General features: G+C 47.6%; 1 protein-coding gene across 1 annotated transcript in view; it reads right to left on the bottom strand.

Annotated features, from left to right (window-relative positions):
* Positions 1-24,748, bottom strand: part of PRR5L (proline rich 5 like) — a gene marked incomplete at both ends in the record, with an annotated part of 50,818 nt that overhangs the window by 10,006 nt on the left and 16,064 nt on the right. The window contains 4 exons of the mRNA XM_082845782.1: positions 3,040-3,180; positions 6,852-6,943; positions 12,082-12,139; positions 23,830-23,878. Coding sequence (XP_082701908.1) covers positions 3,040-3,180; positions 6,852-6,943; positions 12,082-12,139; positions 23,830-23,878 — 340 coding nt within the window. The remainder of the gene's footprint in view (positions 1-3,039; positions 3,181-6,851; positions 6,944-12,081; positions 12,140-23,829; positions 23,879-24,748) is intronic.

Here is a 24,748-nt window from a genome sequence, read left to right as displayed (position 1 = left end):
CTGGAAAAGAAATGAAGAGAAAATGCAAGTGGGGCTGCCTGGTGCTTGAAGTGGGTGATGATGGGAAGACGACTTGGTGGTTTTTCACGCCCCCAGGTTCCAATACTGCTTAGCAGGAGCTGAAGCATTGCGAAAGGCCAGCAGTGGAAATAAGATGCTTCACACACAAATCTGCCCAAATGGAAGGGGATCCTCCAGGCAATAGAAGGGCGCGGGGAGCCTTATTCATGCTCCCAGAGACCCACCCCCGGCCTCAAAAGTGGACCAGTTTCAGCCCCAAAACCACCTTGGTTGGGTTTCAGAGCTGAGGAAACTTTTTTTTCTCATTTTTTTAATGACTTGATATTTCTCATCTAAGCCTCTCCCCCGCTACAATTCCTAAGCACTAAACAGAGAGGGGTGACAGAATAAGGAAAAGAGGAAGGAGGTGGGAAGAAAATGCTTAACTAACAAACGCATTGATCTGGAGCTGGATGGCTGAGAACTTGACTTGCACACAGCCCTCTAGGAGGGAGCTGCCCTCAGCCCTTGGCCTGGCCACTGGACGGGCTACGTATCTGCAAGGCCCAGTGCAAGAGGAAAACGCGGGGTTCCTGGTTCAAAACTTGTTAAAGAGTTTCCCGATGGCGACAGGAGACAATTAAACCAAGCACGGGGCCCTGCTGAGACTGGGGGCCCTGGGGGCCAGCCCGGCAGGGAGCACTCCTGCTTGGCTTGGCGGGTCCCCTAGGAAGGGACCATTCTAGGATGGTCTCAGACCTGTCTGCCACTGCCAGGGGGAACCGGATCTCCACAGTGGTCAAAATTTCTGGCTCAGCCTCTTCCTGGACAGCCTAAGGACAGGAGTTCATGGCCCACAGTAGTTTGAACCCCTTGTATATTCTGGGGAGGGAGGGGTTTGTTCAGGGACATTTTGGAAAAGCACTGGAAAAGGGAGAGATGGCCTGAAAAATGGCTCTTTTCTCCATATGAGTTAGGCAGGGAAAAACCAGCCCCAGATCTCATGGCGCTGTGGGAAGTAGGGGCCCAGGGAGAGAGCAGAGCAATTCTAACTACTGGGGCCTAAATTTCCTGTAGCAGGAATGGTCCCAGGGTAGTACAACCTGCACGTTCCATTCAGATCCAGAAGCTGCCGCCCCTGCCACCCAAGGAGCTGGACCTGGACTGGGGAAAAACCTGCCTTTGTCACTGTCACACTCCCGCCTCCGGCTTCCTGGCTCCCAGAGTGTAGAAGAACATGGCCCAGGGAACCAGTCCCAGGAGGCCCTCGGGGAAATGAGGCCAAATGTCCTGTGTTAAAGAGACCATCTCAGAAGCTCATGGGGCGTCGCCAAGTACCCTGGGAGGCTGCGAGAGGGGAGGCAGTGGTAGCCGGGAGAGGCTAGGTGGGAAGGTAGAAAGAGCGAGAGCTGAGGAATGGGTGACAAATCCAGCTCTCTCACAAATCAGCACGTGACCTTGAGTTAGTCTGCCAACCTCTCTGAACCTCCATCTCGTCTGTGAAATGGGAAAACAGAGACTGTTTCCTTGCCCGACTTCCCACAATATAAATGGAAATGGAAGTGTGGAAGCCCAACTTTCCTTTCCTAATCTTCCTCTCCGAATCCCAGAGGCCTCCTTTTCTAGACTCCTTCTTCAGGACCCAAGCCCTATTTTATGCTTCGCAGACCTGAGCTGCATACGCATGCTTTCCTATCCCCATTCCTTCTCCTTCCTTTTCATAAAAATACTTGACCTGGTATTCGAGCCAATGACACCCCCTCTTGTTCTGTTAGGTAACCCTTCCTCCTCTCTGACCTCAGGAAAGGGGGAGAAGGCCCAGAAGGATGGCCCAGCTAGAGAACCGGAAGAAGACAGCAGCTGGTGGGGAGGGAGAGATCGGGGGTTCCACACCTGATGTTCCACCCCTACCGAGACGGCAGCCAGGGAACCTCACCAGCCTGACCAAGAATGAAACTGTCTTCCCTGAGGACGGGCTCAGAGCTGAGGCTGCAGCATCTGAACTTGTACAGAGGTCAGAGAGGCATAGCAGCCACATTTTTGGGGATGTCCTTAGGCCACAGCCTTGTTTCTTGGAACTGTGCACCCCTATCCACAGAACCGGGCTCATGGAGGCCATGTTTATTCTATGTGATCCTATTCAAGGTCCTAGCCGATTGCACAAAGGGGAGTCACGTAGCCCGAGCTGGGCCAATCAGTCTTTCCCCTGAGTGTACATGGTTCTAAATCTTACTACCTCGTGCTGCGGGACCTCAGGCGAACACATAAACTTCCTGGGTTTCAGTCTCCTTGTCTGTAAGATGGCACTAACAACAGTGTCCAGCTCATAAGGTTTGGATTATTTGATTCAGAAAGCAACACACTTTAAGTCCTTGGCCCACGCCTGGCAGATAGCCGGGAACCAACCAGGGTTAGCTCATCTTCCTATCGTTGATCTAGAATTGGGATTAAGAGATGCTAGGCAGCCACCTGGGTCATCTCTTGGTGGAAACATGCAAGCCGTGGGATGCCACGTTTGTCGGCGCAAACCGAAGCACTGACTGCAACTCTGCAGAGAGAGAGAGAGAGAGAGACCAACTCCAAGAAGGCCAGGAGAGGCAGGGTCAGAGAGAAGCCAGGTGGACCAGATACGAGTAGAGACCAGTAAGTGGAGAGAGGCTGGCAGCTTTGTGGCCTGACGTGGTCTCACTTGTGGCTGTAGCCCCTGAGGACCTTTCCTGTGGGTTCCTGGTCTGGCTTGAGCTGGGATGAAGTGGGTTCTGGTCGTAACTTACAACGCGAGGCTCCCTGACATGACAGGATGGGGGAGAAGGGTGTCCACTCCCTGAAGGACGGGGCAGTGTTCCTCTGGCTTCCCCCGGGATCCCAGCACCCAGCACAGCACCAGGGACCTTGACGGTGCACAGTGGACACACAGCAAATGGACAAATGAACTGGAACGTGACCGATGACACTAAAGGACACTAAACTGAGCCAGGGTGCTCTGGCCACAGGGCCCTTTCCCCCTCAACCTGCGGTGATGTCTCCGCCCAGCCTCACCTGCAGGATGAGCAACATCTGGACGATGGACGAGGGCAGCTGGGGCTGGGCCAGCAGCAGCAAGTCATCCAGCTTCACCTTCAGCAGGACCAGGTCGCGGAAGCCCAGCAGGGAGATCTGGCGGATGGTCAGCTCCTGGCCCTGGCAGGAGAGAAGCAGCAGCGTCGGGAGGTGAGAGCTGGCGGGATCTGCCACCCACCACGTGGGGGCCAGCAAAACAAATGGATGGTTGGGGGGAACGAGGTGTCTGCAAGGCCCGGGGGGGCTGTCAAACAGCCACAGACTTGGCCCCCGTCCTTCAGAACAAAAGCTTCATTTACGATAAGGTGTGACTCACTGATTCGAAAAGATCCATGCACCCCAATGTTCATAGCAGCACTATTTACAATAGCCAAGATGTGAACACAACCTAAATGTCCTAGACAGATCGCTGGATAAAGAAGGTGTGGTGTGTGTATATAAATTCACACACACACACACGCACACGCACACACACAAAGGAATACTACTCAGCCATGAAAAGGAATGAAATTTTGCCATTTGTAACAACATGGATGAAACTGAAGGGTATTACGCTTAGTGAAATAAGTCAGACAGAGAAAGACAAATGTTGTACCTTATCACTTATATGTGGAATCTAAAAAATAAACTAATGAATATAACAAAACAGAAACGGACTCATAGATAGAGAACAAAGTAGTGGTTACCAGTGGGGAGAGGGAAGAGGGCAGGGGTAACACAGGGGTAGGGGATGAAGAGGTACAAACTACTAGGTATAAAATAAATAAGATACAAGGATATATTGTACAGCACAGGGAATATAGCCAATATTTTATAATAACTTTAAATGGAGTATAATCTATAAAAACATGGCATCACTATGCTGTACAACATTGTAAACTAATATTGTAAATCAATTATACTTCAGATAAGGTGTGACTCAACCTGCCTAGATGACCCAAAGGTGATACAAGACACGTACAGTGGGGGCCATGGTGTGCTAGTGGTCAGAAAGGAGGAAGATGAGGAGAAACGAGACGGAAGGTCAACAGCGCCTCCCTACAGGCAAGGCTGCTTCCTCAGCTTCACCCATTCAATACCTGCTCACCTATCATGTGCCAGGCAAAGAAGGAAACACAGGACCTGTTAGACTCTTCTGCAAATGCAAGAAACACAGGAAGAAAAATCACTGGGAAAGTAGAAGAAAGGGACTTGTTCAACCATGTAGGCTGGGGGCAGAGGATGAAAACAGTAACTAATGATCATAAGAGCTGTGACCCTTACTAAGCTCTGACCATGTGCTAGGCTTGATTCGCAATATCCTAGATGTAAATGGCACATTTAATCCTCACGACCACCTCTGAGATAGATACTACTCTAAAACCCGCTCCACAGATGAAAAACCCTACACCCAGAGTGACAGGAATTTACCCAAGATAGAGCTGGATCTCAAACCTAAACTATTTGATTTTAGAGCTCCTAAAGTTTCCCAAAACAGAAAGGGAAAGGAGGGCCCATTTCCTGGACTCTCCTCTGCACATATACATACAGCGCACAACAAAAATCACCTTGGTAGAGGTGAGGTATCACTAGGGTATCCTCCCAAAGACGACATAGCTTCCCATCCCTCAAGTTGACCAAGGTTTAAGGAAGTTTTGCACTTCCTGCAACTCCTTAGGGTTTTACAGAAACATGGGCAAGAGAGGTTTTGCCATCCCCGCATCCCCCTACCCTCCAGTCCCAAGAGATACACGCCACCCATGCTTCACAGGCTCAGCTTAACCACTCCTGGATTGCCTTCCCCAACCACCTCCAATGACAGCAGTCCCCCCACTTTCCTCAAGGTCCTACAGTTTCTATTCTTTGCACCACATCCCAGCACTCGGCATTGACTTTCTATCTCATAGGTATCTGTACCCTCGCTTCATCGCCAGGACTCCTTTCACTTTACAAGACAGAAAAAGGCAAGCAAAGTTCCACACCCTTGAACACAGTGGGCACGCAAACACATCGTCCAGTGAGGAAGCAGGTCTCACACAGACACTTACACAGCGAGAAGGACCTAGCTGGACAAACAGACACCTCTGGGGGTGTCACTACCAGTGGTAAGAGTCCCTAACTCAGGGGTTCTCAAAGTGGGGTGTCTGGACCAGCAGTGGCACTTGGGAAATTGTGTGGGGGAGGGGCAGACAGGGGCAAGAGCAACCCTTGCCAGCTCTTAGAATTTTTCAAGAGAAGCAGGACAGTACCATCCTCAGACTCATGCAACTGGGCTCCTGCCTGGATCTGAGGCTAAGAGGGCCCCTCTTGGGCCTCCAATGACTGCACGGGGCCATGCCCACTCAGATCCCTCCCCCCCCATTCTAAATCCATCCGGGTATCCGCACCTTGGAGTTCCCTGCCCAAATGGTCCTAAGGGGGACCTAGGTCTACACCCCCTCTCCAGTAGGACTGCCAAATAAAGCAGAGGCTGTCCAGTTAAATTTGAATCGTTTTTTAGCATAAGTATATCCCAAATACTGCATTATTCATTGTTTATCTGAAATTTAACTCAGCATCCTGTATTTTGATTTGCGAAATCTGCCAACCCTACCTCCCTGGTGTGTCTTCTTAAGACCCACTGTTGGCCGAAGAGTGAGTATTGCAGAGAAGGGAGAAGTCTGTGGACACAGGGAGTGAACCATCCACATAAATGCTTCAAATCCTCTCGCAGGGGTGCAGGGTGGAGCTGAGGACGAAATGAAAAGAGCAGTGCGCTGCAGGCCAGACACTTCTCCTGGAATTGTTAGGGGCAAACCTGAATTGGGAGGTGGACTCTGAAGGCATAACCTCCCAATTTTTAATATTTGACATGTATTTAAAAGAATTCCAACTTCCTTTAAAATACCACTCAGAGCAAACAAAGCACGTGGGCCCTTACCTCTGGTCCAAGGTAATTCCTACCTTTGTTAATGGCTGCATTGTTGCAGCACCCACGCCTGCACTTCAACAATAGGTATGATGTCTTAACTGCAGTGGGAGGTGCGCTCATGAGGACATAGCAGCATAAGCGTGTGACAGAGACATACATTTTGGAGAGGAATATTTATTGGTCAGTCTGCCTGAGGGGCTGTCCATTCTGACCCAGCACTGACCAGTCCTGCTATTAGCCACTTCAGGAAGGTAGAGGGAAACCAACGCATGTGGTAGAATGAGCTGAGCTCACAGAATAAGAAGCATAAGAGATGCTACTCGGTTTTACTCTAAATTCCTCATTCTGCAGGAGATGAAACAGAGCTGTGCCTAGAAACAGGAAATGAGTTTGCCCAAACCCAGCTACTGATTCCAGGTCCCCAGTGCTTTCTGCAACATCATGGGCCTTCTCGTATTCAGGAATCCCTTACAAGGGGCGAGGAACATTGTCCCTTTCCCACAATTTGGGAGCCACAGAAAACGTGCCAGAAAATTGTGCTTCAAAGAAGAGGGTGGAGAAAAGAAAGAAAAGGGAAGAAAAAGTCTCCTTGCCCCACCTTCCCTACTTCTGAAAAGTAAGAAGAAACAACCCACTCCAAGAATATACAGACATACTCAAAACCAAGAGGGAAGAGAGCGCCTACCAATTGCTAGGTCTGCAGGCACTGCTCGTTGCTTGAGGTTAGTTGCTGAATATAGAACGGAGTGGCCTTCCAAGGATGTCCGAGGTCCTGAGCCGGCTCAGGCAGCGCCCAATCCCCTGGTTTTCCCCCATTCACTGGCAGGCCCCAGGGGGCAAAGGCCAAGGAATAAGACAGGCTGCCCAGACCGGCAGGAGGATGTTCCCCAGTAAGACTGACCTGAACTGGATAGAATATTGCCTGCAGGGTGGGGAGCGTCTCAGTGAAGAAGTGGTCCCAGACGTCAGCCAGAACCTCCATGCGATTTTCACCTACATGAGGGCAGAAGGTGGGAGGGGAGGAGGAAAGAAAAGCACTTGGTCATTACTTGCAGGAGAGGCCAGGAGACAGTTCCACGTCAGACGGAGCATGGGATGGTCGTGAGAGGAAGCTCACTACCTACTTTTTTTTTTTTTTTTATAAATATGTATTTAGTTGCATCAGGTCTTAGTTGCAGCACACGAACTCTTAGTTGCAGCATGCGAACTCTTAGTTGCGGCGTGCACGTGGGATCTAGTTCCCTGACCGGGGATCAAACCCGGGCCCCCTGCATTGGGAGCATGGAGTCCCAACCACTGCACCACCAGGGAAGTCCCTCATTACCTACTTTTGATCCACAAGTGTTACTACAGTAAACATGGGATTGGATGGGAAAACTCGACCGAAAATATGCCTTCTCTCCCTTAATCCAGAAAAGGGAGCTGAATTTTGAAAAGCACGCCATAACTGCTATCGTCACAAGAATGGTTACAACATTATCAGGCCCTGCGCTAGATTATTTATCTATAAGCTATCTCATGAGTAGACGCTATTACCCCACTTTACAGCTCAGACAGGCCAGGTATCTGGGCTCACAGTCTCACAGGTAGAAGGCCAAGCTGGGATTCCAGAACCCGTGCTCTTGCCCGTACAATCCAGAAAGATCATGTGCACAGTTATAAATTATTTTGTTTTTCATAATCACTAAGACACTGGCTTTTCAGTCTAGATTTGAGCTGTCACTTGAGAGAGATGGAAAGAGGGCTTAGAAACTATCACCTCCACCCACTGTAACCGGCAGGGCATTACTCTCTGAACAGTCACCTGCAAAACGCGGGACCCACCTCCTGATGCTATGCCTACCCTCATCCCCCGGATCAGGAGCCCAAGCCCTGGCCAAGCGCCACCCCCAGGCTAGATGGACAAAGGTCACCCAACGCCACCGGAAGGCTGTTCGAGGGACTTTGCACCTGCAGGAAAGGCAGGCACTGGCAGAGCAGAGCCTGCACGGTGCCTGCTGTTTAATGACCTAGATAACAGAGCTGACTGGGCACTATCTCTGCTCAGCTGAGGCAGGGAAACTGGGTCAGCCAAGATTAGACCCTGAGAGATGCGTCTGGCAATGCACGGCGAGTTCCACTGAGCCGATCTTGAAAGAGTCATTTAGTGTTGTCCATCTATTAATTTAACGGACAACAAAAGCAGTGGCTGGCAGAGAAAACAGAACGAGGGCGTGACTAGTAGCTAGCAGGGCCAAAGCTGTGCAGATTTTGAAAGGTCAGAGTGAAATACACTGGAGAGAAATGCAAATCCACAGCACCCTCTCCTTTCCCTCACCGTGTGCTAATTACACGTTGTTGGAATCGCTCATTTACTTCTCTCTGTCTCCTCCACTAGAATGGGAGTGAAGGCCCCGGCCCTGTCTGTCCTGCTCACCATTCTATTTCTAGCACTTAGCCAGACACATCAGTAAATCAATGTTTGGAAATCTTTAAATGAATGAATGGCAAGTACCGAGTGCATAGGTTTTTGCAGATACTAGGGCTGGTGAGTGGAAGGAGGTTACCTTTTAACCCAAATATGGGACAGGACAGAGCAGGACTTAATAGCTAGCTCCAACACTGTCCTTTGCTCTTAGATAAAGAAACCACAGCATAGGCAATCTGGCTGGGGAGAGTCTGCTTCCTTCTTCTGTGTCTTCATCCTCTTCTGTATTCCCCTTGTATGCGACTTTTATTTCAGCCCCTCGTGCTCACCATGCCCCCTCCATGCCACAGGGCCTTTGCACGTTCTACTTCCTTTGGCTAGACTGTTCTCGCTCTCCTCTCTTTGCCTAACGTACGTCCGTTTATCTTAATATTTTCAACTCCAGCATTACTTCCACAAGAAAGTCTCCCCCACTGGCCAAATCCCCCTATTATGGATTGTATTCTTAGTACTTGTCCCAGTTGGGGTTTTATATCTAATGGTGATTTGATTAATACCTGTCTCCACTACCAGGTAGTGAGGGCCTCGAGGACCTGAAATCCTATGAAGTTTTGTTCACCACTGTGTCCCTAGCACCTAGCAAAGTACCTGGTAAACAGTAGATAATCAAGGACTTCCCTGGTGGCACAGTGGTTAAGAATCCGCCTGCCAATGCAGGGTATACGGGTTCGAGCCCTGGTCCAGGAAGATCTCACATGCCATGGAGCAACTTAACCCATGCGCCACAACTACTGAGCCTGCACTCTCGAGCCAGCGAGCCACAACTACTGAGCCCGTGTGCCACAACTACTGAAGCCTGTGCGCCTAGAGCCCATGCTCTGCAACAAGAGAAGCCACTGCAATGAGAAGCCCACGCACCACAACAAAGAGTAGCCCCCGCTCGCCGCAACTAGAGAAAGCCCGTGCACAGCGACGAAGACCCAACGCAGCCAAAAAAAAAAAAAAAAAAAAGTAGATAATCAATAAATGTTTGAATGAATGTATCAATCACCATTCTCTTTTCAAAGGTAGGCTAGTTCACTGCAGGGAAGAGGTCAGGAAGTCAAGAGGATGGTCTGAAATGTTAGGGCATCCTGGTGCCTAAAACCAAGGTGAATCCCAACACCTGGAGAGTGTATCTCAAAGGAGAAAAGGCTATGCCAGCTCCTTTACTGATGGCCCTTATCCTAAGTCTTCCATCAGAAAGACAAGCAGAGGCCCTCCCGACTGGAAGGAAGTGACAGAGAAGCCTGCTGTTCAGTGCTGGTGCCTACTTACTCCCCTTCACCTCCAAGATGGAATACTCATCAGCAATGAAGTCATCCTTCAACCTGGCAGCAGGAAGGCGCCTCTCCTGGGAACCTGCTGCAAATCTCAGAGAGGAGTGAAGGTTTTGGAAAGTGTTCAGAGAAGAACATCAGAGAGACACAGGCTAACAAAACAAGGTAGCCCCGGGAAGAAAGACTTAAAGGAAGGAGGTGACCCCATCTCCAAGAACAGCCCACAAGTCAAGGCCTTAGCCCCCTGCAAAGATGAAAGGGGTTTGGATGGGAGGTTCTAGATGACTGTCCTATAAAAACTGTCCTCTAGTTGCCATAGAAGTTTAGATCACCAGAGGTATAGAAGAGGTATGAGAAACTTCTTTAAAGCCAAGGTCACTAAAGCTCTAGAAAAGATTATGGAAAGTAACAAGGCATATTCTGTCCACGAAAGAGTACCACATAATGAGGGGCTACCTCTGTCCCTTCTGCAGCCGTCAGGTAGAGTGGATGTGTACAAGCCAGGTCAATAAAGTAAAGGTTGTTCAGTGATAAGATGGATCAAAACTCTATTTTATAGCAAAAGAATCCTTTTATCCAAATAAAATCTTTCTTGGAGTTGTAACACAAAAAATGAAAAAGTAGAGATGTTCTGGTTAAAGATGTGAAAGACCCTTACAGGTTCCCACCTGCCCCTTCACTGTGCAGAAAGAACCTTGCCACCCAGACCCCAGGACAAGAAGGGACCCAGCAAGAATATCCCGGCCCACTGCTCTCTAGTCATGCTTTGGGGCAGAAACACAGAACCTTGGATGCCCTTTGTTTATCCCGTCTAGCTCTGTGCCTGAGTTTTCACTCTGAACGTAGCTATGTTAAGTGTCACTTGGATGACACACAGTCAACTTTCCCTTTTAAGGGTCCTTGACGCTCTGGTTTTGCTCAGCATCTCTTTCATAATGCTGGCCTTCCGCATTTCCAGGAGCACGGAATAACTCCAAACGACTTACTACCGGGCAGGCAGCCACCTTTCACACTGGTGTACTAGCCTAACTCCAACACGCAAAAGGGCCACGAAGCTCTTGTCAAAGCCGGTCACTCAAAAATAAGGCCTCGGGTTACTGGGTATCGCTAAGGTTGAAAAAATCTCAGCGTAGTTGCATTGGAGGGAAACAAGGCTGCAGGCTCAGTCAGTTCTTGAATAGACAGAGGTTAATTTCAAACCTCCCATTTTCCAAAGGTTTGGTGAGCACTCACTGTGTGCTGGGCACTGGGACCTTGCAGTGTCCATTTCTCATGTTTCTTCCTACTTTGTCTTTCTAGGAGACACTTCACTGGACACAAGTGTCTCTCCCAGGGAAGGGGAAGAAAAAAGGAATGATCTACTGCCTGATAAGTCTGAATCTAGAAGTAAACTTGACCTACAGATGGAGGTCTCTAGGCTGGAATGGAAAAAAAAAAAAAAAAAGAAGGAACCAGTTTGCTTACCTACTATGTGCCAGGTATGGCGCTACGCCAGTTATACTTTTATACTCCCTACGATCCCTAGTCCCATTTTATCATTTTAAATATTATTTTAAAAAACCAAGGCTCAAAGAAACGAGAAACTTGCCAAAAGTTACCCAAGAAGTAGGTGGTGAGCTGCGTCAGGATCCACATCGGTGGGAGCTGAGATTAGCCGTTGGCGGAGCCACAGGGTCGGCCGACCCTTGCCTTTGACCACCTCCCAGATCCGTTCAGTGCCTTTCTACCCTGCCAGCTTGACTCTAACACTTTTTTTTTTTTTTGTGGTACGCGGGCCTCTCACTGCTGTGGCTTCTCCCGTTGCGGAGCACAGGCTCCGGACGCGCAGGCTCAGCGGCCATGGCTCACGGGCCCGGCCGCTCCGCGGCATGTGGGATCTTCCCGGACCGGGGCACGAACCCGCGTCCCCTGCATCGGCAGGCGGACTCTCAACCACTGCGCCAGCAGGGGAGCCCTTTTCTTTGTTTAGTAAATCACCCCCCATTGAGTAGGTGCCTGCTTAGCCTCCTGTCCCTCGAGTGGGTTGGCCTCCTGACATGCACCACGTCAAGAAACAGGATTATACAAAGGCCAATAGGAAATAGCCTGGATCAAACCAGAGGGAACAGTGTGGCAGGATCTGCAGTATAAGTTGTCCCTTCAAAGGAGACCACCAGCATGCATCCCATGAAAACCCCCCTTAACGGGGATCTCCAAAGAGGCCACCCTAATTCCCCCTCAGTTCCCCAAACACAGTCTGACTTGCATTGCTGGGAGTGGCGAACTCGGGCGGAAATGCTGCCCCCTAGCTGGAGAAGGGGCCGCCGGGGTGAGGCACGCGCCTCTCTTGGACAGAAGCATTCCAGCTGTCCGAGCATCAAAGGCTGAGTCAGGGGCCCACCGGACGGGGGCCGCCTTGTACTTGCCTTCACACAGCTTAATCTTCTCCTCCACAAACAGCAGTCCTTTTGCTAGAAGCTGGTTCTGCCGAAAGAGAACAAAGGACACAAGAGTTGGGCTACTTCACCGCGTGACAAACCCAGATCCACTCCCAGTGGGCGAGGGCACAGGGTTCCAGGCACTCGGGCGCTGCTCAAGCCTCCAGGCTGAAAAAGCCTTCTATCCTCTAGGAAGGCCGAGGCTTCCGGAGGCATCAGTGAGACAGCCCGAAGCAAAGGAAGGAGATGAGAGCCAAACCCAAGTGCCATCCCCGTCCCTCCGACCAGGGAATGGGCTGCCCCAAGCTTGGCTGAATTCTCTGGAAGGACTAGGGCAGACACCCAATGTCCTTCAAGCCCTTCGAGTAAAACTCAGAAAAGGGAGCACGGAGGCAATGGGAAATCATGGAGAAATAATGGATTTGTTTTATAAAAATGATTTTTTATAAAAATGCTAAATCTCTCACGCTAGCATGAAAGAGACTGCCCACAAAATTTTAAGCAGCAGTGAGTGTGGGTCCGTCAATGAGCGTGTGCGTGGGAAAGTTGTGGAAAGAGGAAGTCCCTTTGCAATTACAACTAACAATTGCTGAGTGTTTTGCACGTATCAGAGTGTTTATATTCTTCAGCTCATCTAATTCTGACCCTCCCAACAGTCCGGTCAAGTTGGTGCCATTACCCTGACTTCACTGATGGTCGGGGGAGAGGCTGGAGCACAGGACACAGAGCTGGTCTTCCTAGCTGCACAAGCCATGTTCTGCCCACTCCGCTTTGCTGCCTTCCAGCAAGTCTTCCCACCCAGACCCCTCCTTCCCTCAGAAGGCTACAGCTGGTCCCACACGACGCGGGCAGCCCCTCCAAGGGTCACAGAAGCTCAGAGAGTAAGGATGCCTCCCCACTCACCACACATCTTTAGATTAGCAAAGGCCTATGCTTATAGGGTAGGGGATACACAGTGGTATATATCCTACCCCAAACCTAATGCGTTTCTTAGTACTCTCCTTTATAAAACCCTAAACCCTGTTACGGTGAGGATGAGAGCATACATGGCAGAGAAGAAAGAACCTGGACATCAGACAGGCGTTCAAGTCCCAGCTCAGCGACTTTCTAGCTGTGTGACCTTGGACTTCATTTCCCTGAGTCTTGAGTCCCTCATCTACAACACGGCGTCACAACAGCAATTATCATAAAGTTCTTATAATAATTAACCATTATAAATACACACACACACACAAAAACACACACGGTGTTTTATGTTCCCAGTAATCAGTGGAATTGGGTAGTGCTGACAAGAGTTGCTCTTTTAGCCCAGCTATCTTCACAAAAGGAGTGGGAGGTAAAGAGAGTCAGTAATGAATGGACTTACATCAAATATATTAAAGTATTTGATCAAAGGTACTATCACATTCCTGTGACTAACACATATACACCAGAGTTTATAGATCCTATTAAAATTCACAAGCTATAACCTAATTTAAAAAGTAATTGGCCACCCTTCAGTTTCAAGATGGAACCCCAACTCAAAGTTAGAGTGACATCCTATAGGAGTCTACCAACTCTGTTAAAGGAAAAAAAAAAAAATCAATTCCTTTACTAGGAATCATGGAACAGACAGGTACTTAAGGTGAAACTCTGTGTTCTCTGCCTTCTAGCCAAGCACACGAATCCCAGCAGCAAGAAAACACCACAGCACCAAACTGAAACGATCCAAATCAGGACTTTGTGCCACCGAGCTGGGCAGGAATGGACGGTGGAGGTGTTTCCAGATGGCAGTCACTCCCCCTGAATGGTTCTGAGCAAAGATCCCAACTGAGGTCTGAAGTGTCTGCCCGGGTCCCTTTCACTGGCCCAGACGAGGGCCTCAGGGAGTCCCCTTGGCACTCCGTGCAAGGACTCCTCATGCATTGTTCTCTGTCACCGCCTCTACTGCCAACACGGACACCTCAGCCTTCTTCCAGAACACCTACAAACCCTCCTTAATTTCATGTTTCTGAGATGCACCTACAAATGTAAGAGAGACTCCTCCCTATGACGCAGGCTTCATAATTTTGTTCCATCACTGTAATTATCTACATTTTAAAGGTATGGGGGGCTAACCAAGGCACTGAGAGAAATAAAAGCCTAGTCCAGGTTATATCATTAGTTAATAATGGAAATTAATTCAAACCCTATATCCTATGTGTTAGGACTTTAGGTCCTTAGGAGTGAGGACCACTTAATTTAGTCCCCCTGGCTCTGAGAACAGTGCCTAGATCATAGCAGAAGCTAATAAATATTGAGTATATATTGCCTGTTTTGATGTTACAGACCATTCTTTGGTTTTAAGAAACCAAGATAAGAGAATATTTGTAAGAGGAGAGACAGTGAGTCTCTGACAGGAGTGACAGGTCCTTAAAATTCTAACACCCCTATGCATTTGTACACCTTGCTCTTATTTTAAAAATGGTATTTATTTTCATTTGATAAAAACTACTTTGCATCTTACGACATAAACTTTAAAAAGTGGCCTAGGTTCTCCTTCCTCCTCTTTTCTATGTCTTCCCCCTTCAAGGAGACATTTGGGGCAAAAAAAAATTTTTTTTCAAGGAGAAGAAGTTATTTGTGTACTATGGAGAAATGGAAAACATTCATTTTAAAATTTCTCATGATACACGGCATAGAAATTCTGTAGCTTAGACCAAAATAACAGTAACAAAAACTTAAAAGGGGCCTTAAAAATCATCTAGTCATTCTCCCCTCTCCCCAGTCCTGTGGTCCAAATCAACAGGTCACATACAGTTTCCATAATTTTTAGGTGGACATATTTTCCAGGAAGCTAAAGCACCTTTCAAAAGCATCTTGAAAATGTTTATACCCCTACGCTTTGTAGATTTTGCTCTCATTTTACAGTTGAATAAACTGCAGCTAGAAGCACGGTCTCCATCTTTTATTTGGCATGTGCTAAGTGAGTTAGGATCTTCGGGGCCAGCCTGGCTCAAAGCCCCGCTTCCCTATCTTGCATGCTCGAAGCATTTGAATCTAGCCTGCATCTTCAGCTTAGCTGATTGGCTTGGTGCCTGCCCTCCACCCCACCTGGGTCTCAAACTGAGCCAATCATTTTCTCCCCTGGGAATCTGTAGTCACACGGGCCCCCTATACCCCAAAGGGCCCTGTAATCCTGAGGGCCCGGTGCTCTGAAGGGCCTCAGGCTTGGGGTTTAATGCTCTGCAGGTGCATCTTCACTTCTTAATAGTCTTAGCTTTGAATCTGTGTTTTGTAAGTGAAGCCTGCTGGGGAAACGGAACACGGCGCAGGGGCTCAGCCTCAGCTCACTCATGGTCCTGCCTTCTACAGTCACCCCAGGAGGGATTATCAGGCCCCTGCTCCGCACCCCCATTGCTGCTCTCCACCCTGCTGGTCTCCCCTGCCCTGCCCCACCACTGCCATCCTTCTATTCCCAAGGTGGTGACAGGGTTGCGTCGGCAGGGGCCCAGGCCCTGGTGCTCTGTGGCATCTTGGGGAGAGGCCTGGTGGCAGCCCCCCCTCCCTGCCCTGGGCTGGCAGAGCTCTGGCTTGAGTGCTGATGACTCAGCTGGGGGCCTCTCGACCACCCCTGAGCTATGTACCGAGAGCATGTACCGAGAACAAGGTTACAATCTCTTGGGGGCCCCTGTCCACGACGTGTTGTGGCCACAGGTCCATGGGAAGGGGAGTACCTTCCTCACCCTGGTGGGAGCCACATTTGCATCCTGCACTGGGCCCTGCAAATTACGAAGCCCACCCTGTCTGCTGGCCGCTTCACCTAAGGACACACCAACTGGACATCTGTGGGGCTTAAGGCTGCTGAGACCTAAAAAAAAGAAAGAAAAAAGAAAAGAAAACCCGCCTGGATTTAGACAGCTGTCTTGCATTGTTTGTCTTTCGAAGTGTCTGTCCCCTCTGGCCTCACCTGCCAGTATTCCCAGCCCCAGACAAACGCCTGACTGTAGAAGGTGCTGAGAAAATGTATGGGAACCGAGCTGGAGAAGATCCTGACTTTTCTCTTGTCCCACTCCCTGCCTGATGGTACCAACCGCATCACCTCCCCAGCCCAAAGGCTTCAAGCCAAAGAACATTACATGTTAACGTTACTCGTTAACGTAACTAGCTAACGTTACTAGTTACATTCAATAGCAGCCACCTAGGAAATGGGCCCGTTGTCACTTCATGCAGCCCCCACAAATGAACTTGGACGGGGAATACACAGCACTCTAAGGAAGTGGCAGAGGATCCGGAAGTCAAAAACAGCTGACCTATCTGTTTTTATTAAGACATCGAAAACGGGCTGCCAACAGAAGAACAAGGCTCAAAGGAAAAATGCAAAAAACAAGGATGTCTGTGGAAAGGCATCCAAAACCATGAAGCCTTCAGTGGGTTGGAAAGACCGAGCTCATCCTGGGTAATCACGGAGGGTGGGCAGGACGAGGCGAGGATGGCAGAGGAGAGGGTGGGCTGCTGTAGTGCAGGGCTTTCAATGTCAACCACATGCATCTTCAGTCAAGCAGGCTCCTCCTCGACCCGGCCGGAAGGACTCAGGAAAAGGGGGAACCAACAAGCTAGGGGGTGAGGAGAATGATGCTATTCCCACACAAGGCGGGAATTCTGTAAATGCTTAAGGCTGCCAGCCACCTGTTGCTTCTAATGCTTTAGCAGTGATGATAATAATGAGAACACAAAGAATGACGGTGGAGTTTTTTTATTGTTTTATTCTTTGTCAGGCACTGTATTATACCCTTCTCATGCATTGTCTCACTCTACCTTTGCCACAAACTTATCCCCTTTATATAGATGAAGAAACAGAGGTTCAGAGAAGCAACTAGCAAATGCGAGACCAGAATTTGCACCCAGGTTGGCTGGAATCCAAAGCCCCAATCTTTCCCCCAGGATATTACTCTGGTTTACTTCAACAATGATTAAAAAAATACTAAGGTGAACAGCTATCATTCATTCACTGCTCACTTTTTGTACAAAGCACTTGATATACGTCATCTCATCTAGTCACTGCATCAACCTTTTGAGGTAGGTACTACGATTACAACTAGATTACCACTAAGAAGACTGAGGTTCAGAGAGGTTAAGTAACATGCCTACAGTCACACAGCCAGTAAGTGTTCTAGCAAGGACTGGGATCCAGACCTTCCTGGGAGAAAGGCTGGTGCTTTTAGGCATCACACTCTTCTGCCCTCTCAGTTGGAGAGGTTTTCAATGCCCTTGCCCACAAGGGAAAGTAGATGAGATCCACTCGGTTCAGATACTGGGGGCAGCTGGCTTGGCAATTTCAGGCCATGTAACTGGGTTCCACCAAAGCTTCCATCCAGCTGGGTCACTGCTGCTGCCCAATCCTGCTACTAGCTTCTCAACTTCCGCCTCTCCAAAAGTACTTTCCTGGGGTCTCCCTCTCCACTACCATATGTGATGTCCGGCAAGGCGTACACCTGGCTCCCAGGTGGATGCTATTCCCAAATGAGACATTCTTTCCCATCCCAGAGGTGTCTGGCAGCATGTCACTCTGCCTACTGAGAACTTGTATTCACCAATAATTCCATTCTAGGCATTTGTTTCCAGGGATAGCAATGTCTGCAAAAGTTGCTGTTGTTGGCACCAAGCCAGTGATGGAAATCATGGGCCACCTCCATTTTTTTTCTCTTCTGTAACTTTGAAAGTACAGCCATCATCTCTTAGGATGTCTACATTTCCTGTGGACCTGGATGCCTTCCTAGATAAGCAACAAAAAGTCTTATAAACACAACTCACCCCCAGGACCAGAGAGTTCTTAATAAACCAGTCCTAGGGTTGTGTGTGTGGGTGTGATGAGACCAGAGAGAAAGCCCCAGATGGGGAATGAAGAAAATTTGAAACTTGGTACAAGTTTAATCTTCATTTAGCACCATTTCACTGGTAAAAGGGTAAAATTCACTAAAAGGGTGAATTGGGGCTTTTTTCAAAGTTATTTTACAAGGAAGCAGGAAAATGGTCCCATGTCTGTTTTGCTGGATCCTAAAAAAATAAAGTAAAATTAAATTTAAAAGCACTGAAACTTCTCTTCTCTGGGGTTTTCAGGGGATATCTTCCAGGCATTTTTAACATTTAAAGTATAATCCAAAAGATTTTCTTCTGTGGCCAGATGGCCTGGGTTTGATCTCCGCTCTACCTTTTACTAGCTGTATGACTGTGGATAACCTTCCTTTACTCAGGTTCAGCCGCCGTATATGCTAAACGGTAATAATGAAATTTTCCTCATCAGCTGTCAGGAGGAATACATGACAGGAAGGATGCTTAGAGCAGTTCTCAGACTTGAGCACACATGAGAATCTCAGAGGACTTGCTAAAACACAGGCTGCTGGGCCGCAGTCCCCTCAGCTTCTGACTCAGTTCATCTGAGGTGGGGCCTGAGAATTTGCTTTCCTGACACATTCTCAGGTGATGCTGAAGACGCAGGTCCAGGGACCACACTTTGAGAACCAACCGCTCAGAACTGTTGAACAATGCCCGGCACATAAATGCTTGAAAATATTAGCTGTTGTTACAATGATGGCTATTTTAGTCTTCCTTATAGTTGTGAAACAGCCTCCAAGAAAGGTCGCCCGTTGCTTTCCAAGTCTAACAAATACTTCTCAGACCTCCTACCTCAGTCCTTACTTCTTATGGCCACTGAGTTGCTGGATGTTTCCACGTATTTGGATGTTCCCACTTTTCCAGCATCTACCCCTGCCTTCCATTCCTTCCCCCAATGGTTCCCTAAACCTGTCTCCTGCCATTTCCGGCCTAGTCTACTTGGAAGTCACCCAATTTCATCCATTATGGGTTCCTGAAAACACATACCCATGTGGACCTAGACACTTACCTGATATCAGGGGGAGTTCTGTTCCCACAGAGCCAAAAAGGATGATAAAATCCCTAACTACACCTCATTTTCAGAGCTAGTCTTCAGGTGATATATTTGCAGCATTTGGTACCTACATGTTCCCTCCTTAACAACGGAATGTGTAATAACCTCAGTGCAATGAGGTCGAAGAGTTGCCATTTCCGCGTATACCCGTTGATTTCCATCCTTCTCTCAATTATATTAAGATCAGTGGTTATCAATTTCAAGACTCATTTTTCCATTTTTCTTCATAAAATTGCAGGAAAGTCCAATAAAAATATTCAAATAATTGCATAAAATTCAAGTAATTGCCGAGGAGGGCAGCCTGAAGCATCCAGGGGTCCTCCTGGCAGCCCCCAGACTAGCACCTTTTCTCTCCCCTCTCAACAGCCAAGGGGAGCTTTAAGCCACCCCAATGTTCACAGACTCCCCAAGGCCTCTCTTCCAAGTACTGGCCAAATGCAAGATGCAACTTCTAACGACCTTCTCACCTAAAGACATCATCCTCTCCCCTCTTGCTTGTCCTCTCACTGGAGCCCAGCTCCTCTTGTTCCAAGTCCCTCTGTATACTGGCCCCAATTTTACCTTCAAAGCAGAGTATATGGGAATTGTGCCTTACTACCTTCTGCCCACCTAATTATCTCTTTTCCCCTTTTGGGAATCCCGTTTGTTTTAGAAGCCTTCCCAGGTGGATTAAAGAAGATTATTATTTAATAATCTTAAAGATTATTAAAATAATCTTTAAGATTATTATTAATCTTAAATAATAAGATTATTATTAATAATAAAGATTGATAATCTTAAAGAATAGTAAAGATTATACTGGGCCTGTTTTTAAGCCTTTACCATCCAATCAGGGTTTCAGTTAACACGATGCCGTGTGTCCCCTATACGGATGCATCTACCTCCCTGCACTTCAGTTTCAAACTCCATGGTGACCAGGATGCTTCTGTGGGTCTCTCCTTCAGCTCCCTGCCACATGCCACACGCCCTTAATGAATCTTCTCTGATAATGATGAGCTAAGGGGAAAGTGGCCTCTTGTGACTGCCACAGATAGGAGCAGTAGATAGAAACCTTTACATCAAACATTTACATCATCCGTGCCCTACTGACAAGTATGGTGGCCAAATTTCTCCTTTGCTTAGGTACTATCTTATTCAAAGCCACTGACTACAAACTGAGTCTCTATATCAAGCGAAACTCTAGTTCCACCAAAAATAATTTAACTTTCTGGGCTTGGGGGAAAGCTTTCGACAGACACAACACAACCAGCAGATGCAGAAGCACAGAAAGTATGATCTGCCACCTCTCGCATCCCCAGGCCCCGGACCACCAAGGCACCTAATCAGGTAAGAGAAAAATGCAGCGCATTTCCTGTCAACCATTTCCAAAGATAAAAGGAACCAATTACCCCGCAGAGCTGTCTCTAGGATATAGAGTTCCTGTCGGAAACCCCAATTTTCCTGCCGGGTGCAATTCAAAACAGACGGAGGAAAAAGGAAAATCAATACTGGAAATGTCAAAGATTTTTCTGGCCTCTGTCATATGGAAATCTATCTGTGCTTTTGTCAATCAAACAGCCTGTCTTCTCTGTGTGCAGACACAAGATAAGCACCATCTTTCCGCCTGCTCTGCCCCTGCCCTCACCTCGGGTCATTTTCATTATTCTTCACTGAAGACAATCTTTCTGTGAGTCTTTCTTCAAAGCTGCAAAATGAGAATGTTCACTTTCAAAAGCGGAGCCACGGTGATGGCTTTTACAGGTAGCAGTCTCTGGGGTGGGGGGTCTGGGTCCCAGGAGACAGACCTCATTGCTGAGTCCAGATGTCCAGGCGGGGTGGGGGGTGGGGTGGCCATCTCATCCTCCACACGGAGGAACCCACTCGTCACCTTCCCCAACAGCCACGTCCATGGCATTTGGGTCTTACCTGTCCACCCCCCTGGTTCTGCTCCTCACTTGTCCCCAGACCTTCCCCTCTCCTCCTTGCTGGAGGAATGTTCTTTCTGGAGCCCATTCTGACTTTCCCTCTTGAAACTACATCCGATAGTTGAGTGTGAAGGCTGAGGTCACCTCTATCAGCCTTGCCTCCTGGATTTCCGTCTTCATCTGAAAAGCTCTTCTTGGTGTGGCTTTGAAACCAGCCCATTTTCAAGGGTGCCTAGCGAAGGACTTTCCACACCTGAGTCTCTCTTGAACCACCTTCACCACTTGGTCACAGCCAGGGCCACATACACTATTATCCTTTGTATACTATTTTTCTTCAATCAATCCACTTTTTTAAAAACATAAATATGTTTATAAAAGAAACCACAGCAACACCATTTACCATAAATAGAATGTAACTCAAGGATCAACTCAATCTCAAAATGATGTTATGTAATCCTAATTAGACATTGCTTCTAGCTGAAGACACTAATTTTGAAACCTGCTCTCTTCCTTAAACAAGAGAGATCACCAAGTCTTGCAGAAGTGTAACAGACACAATGGCACAAACGAAGACTCTCCCTGGCACGATCAGAAGTGCTAAAGGAAAATAAGGAAAGGAAACACTTACCACAAAGGCAAATGTTATTTAATACCATTGTGTACAACTCCTAAAATCTCTCTTGTATCTGTGGTGGGCAACCCCTCCCTCTCTCCCAATAAAGTTTATTGAGCATCTACTATGTGCTAGGTAATTTCTAGGGACTGGAGAACCAAACACATTTTTAAAAAGTCTCTGTGCCTACATGAGACTTAAAACCTACATTTTAATAAACAGTGTCTAGGATAGGCTTTTCTCCAGTCTAGCACCTTAAACTAAGGAAAAACCCAGACTCAAGACTGTGAAAACCAGTTCATACCCCACACCCCCAGAAAGAGACTCGATATTCACCAAGCAGTTTCTCTGATTAAGCACTCGATAAAAAATGACATGTGGTTACCAGCTGTTAAGTGTCTGGCATACTTTGTAAGCAGCACTTACTGCCCCCAAAACCTCAGGGCTTTCCAGATAAATAAATCCCCACCCAAATGCCCTTCCCCACCCATCCGAGGGGTAGCCCCCAAAGCCAAGACATGACTGACATTTCAAACTTGACTGAAACCACACAGAACCCTGTCTATTTTAAATGTCAATGAGGAAGGCAGCTGGGCTGGCAGGTTTCACCAGGAGGGATTGAAAAACCACTTCTCTGTAGTTGGATTTAAAACTCAATCACTAGAGACAGCAAGAGAAGAGAGTGAGGACAAGACTGACCTTTGAGTCGAGGGCAACTGAAATGATTCACATTTGTGACTAATTATCTCTTTTTTAATCTTTGTTTGTCTCTCCCTGGACAGGGGTTTTCTTTCAAGCAGCTGAGACATTTGCCCTGATTGAATTCCAGGCTTCTGCTGGGTCTTGCTTTGTCCAGATATAGAGTGGCCAAGTGGTCATTTTCTGGTGTGTGTGGGTGTGTGTGTGCATGTGAGAGACAGACAACTGACATCTGTCATTCTTTTAAAGTGCACATAAAAGTTTAAGCTTCCTGATTTATGGAAAGAAAATGAAAGGATGCCTGTGTTGTTTTTAAAAGCTAAAAACTCTTTAAACTGTCTTAAAAGTATGCTCACCTGGGATACAGAATAATATCACCAACCTGAAACCAATTTATTATGGATTTTTATATCACCTTCCCATTAAAAGGGATGGATTACACTTTAGAATAACAAATATGTATACAGTTGACCCTTGAACAACGCGAGGGGTTAGGGGCACCAACCCTCCGTGTAGTCGAGAATCTGCATATAATTTGTAGTTGACCCTCCGTATCTGAGGTTTTTTTGTATCCACAGATTCAACCAACCATGGATCCTGCAGTACTATAGTATTGACTATTGAAAAAAATCTGTGTGGGGACTTCCCACCACGTGTCTTTGGATGGAGTCAGGAAGGCATCTCGTGTCAGTGGATTAGAAACCATCCTGACTGCACGTGGAATCTTGAACTCATTAGCTGCCTAACAACGGTGTCTAGGCAGGAGGGATGTTAGCTTATCTGATTCAATTCTATCTTTAACAGAACAGACCGAGAGACTTAGTGACAAGAAAGAACTTGGCTAAAGGGACATAGCATTACACTCAATTAGGTACCATACACGGAGTGGGAGGGAATGCCACTAGGAAAGCAGTTCTCCAAGTGTGGTTTGGGGTCTCCTGAGGGATCACCCAGACCTTTTCCACATGGTCAAAACGATATCCTTAACAACACTAAGCTGTTATTTGCCTTGCATCCTCCGTTGAGTGTACTGTCGAATTTTCCAGAGACTAGGTGCAATATTTTCCAGATGGGCAATATCACAATAGACTGACTATGAAGCAGATATGAGGATCCAGTCTGCAGGTAGAGATTTGCAGACATATAAAACAATACCACTCTCCTATCCTTTTACTTTCAGAAAGTTATTTTTCATAAAAATGCCGTTTATGCTAACATGTAGTAGGTTTATTATTTGAATGAATTAAGGCACACAGTAAATTTTCTCAGGCTTAATTTCTAACATGGTGAAAATACATAGAGATAACCCAAATAAATGATCATTTTTAAGAGCGTAACGGGGTCCTTGAGACCAAAAAGCCTGAGAACCGCTGTCTGAGGCTATAGTCTCCATAAGAGCAGGGACCACGCTTGCCCTGTACGCCTCCACTGTCACTGCACTGCAGTGCCCAGCACGCAGTAGGGCTGCACTGCAATGCCCAGCATGTAGTAGGAACTCGGGATACATAATTTTGGATGTTGTAGGCATGTCCAGGTGTACAGTATCGGTCACTCCTTTAGGAACATGTACCCACGTGCACAATATAACACAAGCTCAGACCCACACAGCTTACCTGAAAATAGTCTGTAATGAACGATCCAAGTTCACTCTTCAGCAGCCTCCTGGAAAGAGAGAAAAACTGTCAAGCAGCCCTTGATGCTATAGCTCCTGGAGTTCACAGATGCTTGGTGAATTGCCGTGCTCACCAGTGGCACAGGGGCCGAGGCTGGGCCTGAGCCGGAAGTGTGCTTTCCTAGGTGCCAGTAATACCCCACCCCCACCAAGGTCATTAGGGAATTGGGGCAGATGGAACTCCTAGAAAGCATCGGCTCCTTAGTTCACTTTAACAGATAAAGCATCTCAAGAGGGCAGCCACAGGATATCCCAATTCTAACAGAGGTGGAGGCAGGCAGGGGCACCTGGCTTCACGTGCAGCAAAAACTAAGGAAGAGAAAGGCCATGGTTTTGTAATTCCCCCTCATTTGCAGACTTTACGGTTTAAAATGCATTTTTCATACATTCTTCACCCAAGGATTGCAAAGTGTGTGTGTGTGTTGGGGAGCAATTATTATCTCTCGTGTATAGATAAAGAAATTGAGGCTCAGAGGGGTCTCCCAAATAAGTCAGTGGCAGAGTGAAGATTCAAACCCAGACCTGCAAATTCAACATCTCTTTGCATAACCCTACCCAGTCTCGCCTCCAAATCCATCGGAGACACTGAGCTTGGTGCCGTGGTTTCAGTGGCCTTACTGCCCATCCCAAAGGGACTTAAAAGTCCTTCAAAGGAGAACAGATGGATTTTATTTATGCAGCACAAACATTTATTCAGCTGCTCTTTATGAGCCAGACGTTGTTCTAGCACCAGGCTTGCAGAAGTGAACAAGACAGGCGAGGTCTCTGCTCTCAAGGAGCTTACATCCTTGTGGGGAGGGGTGTGGAGAGCTAGCAGGTTAATCGATACACTCCCGAGGTAAGTGCAAAGAGTCTTAAGT

Source organism: Leucopleurus acutus, assembly GCF_964270905.1.
Source record: "Leucopleurus acutus genome assembly, chromosome: 8".
NCBI classification, from domain to species: Eukaryota; Metazoa; Chordata; class Mammalia; order Artiodactyla; family Delphinidae; genus Leucopleurus; species Leucopleurus acutus.
This window is presented reverse-complemented; position numbering and strand designations above follow the sequence as displayed.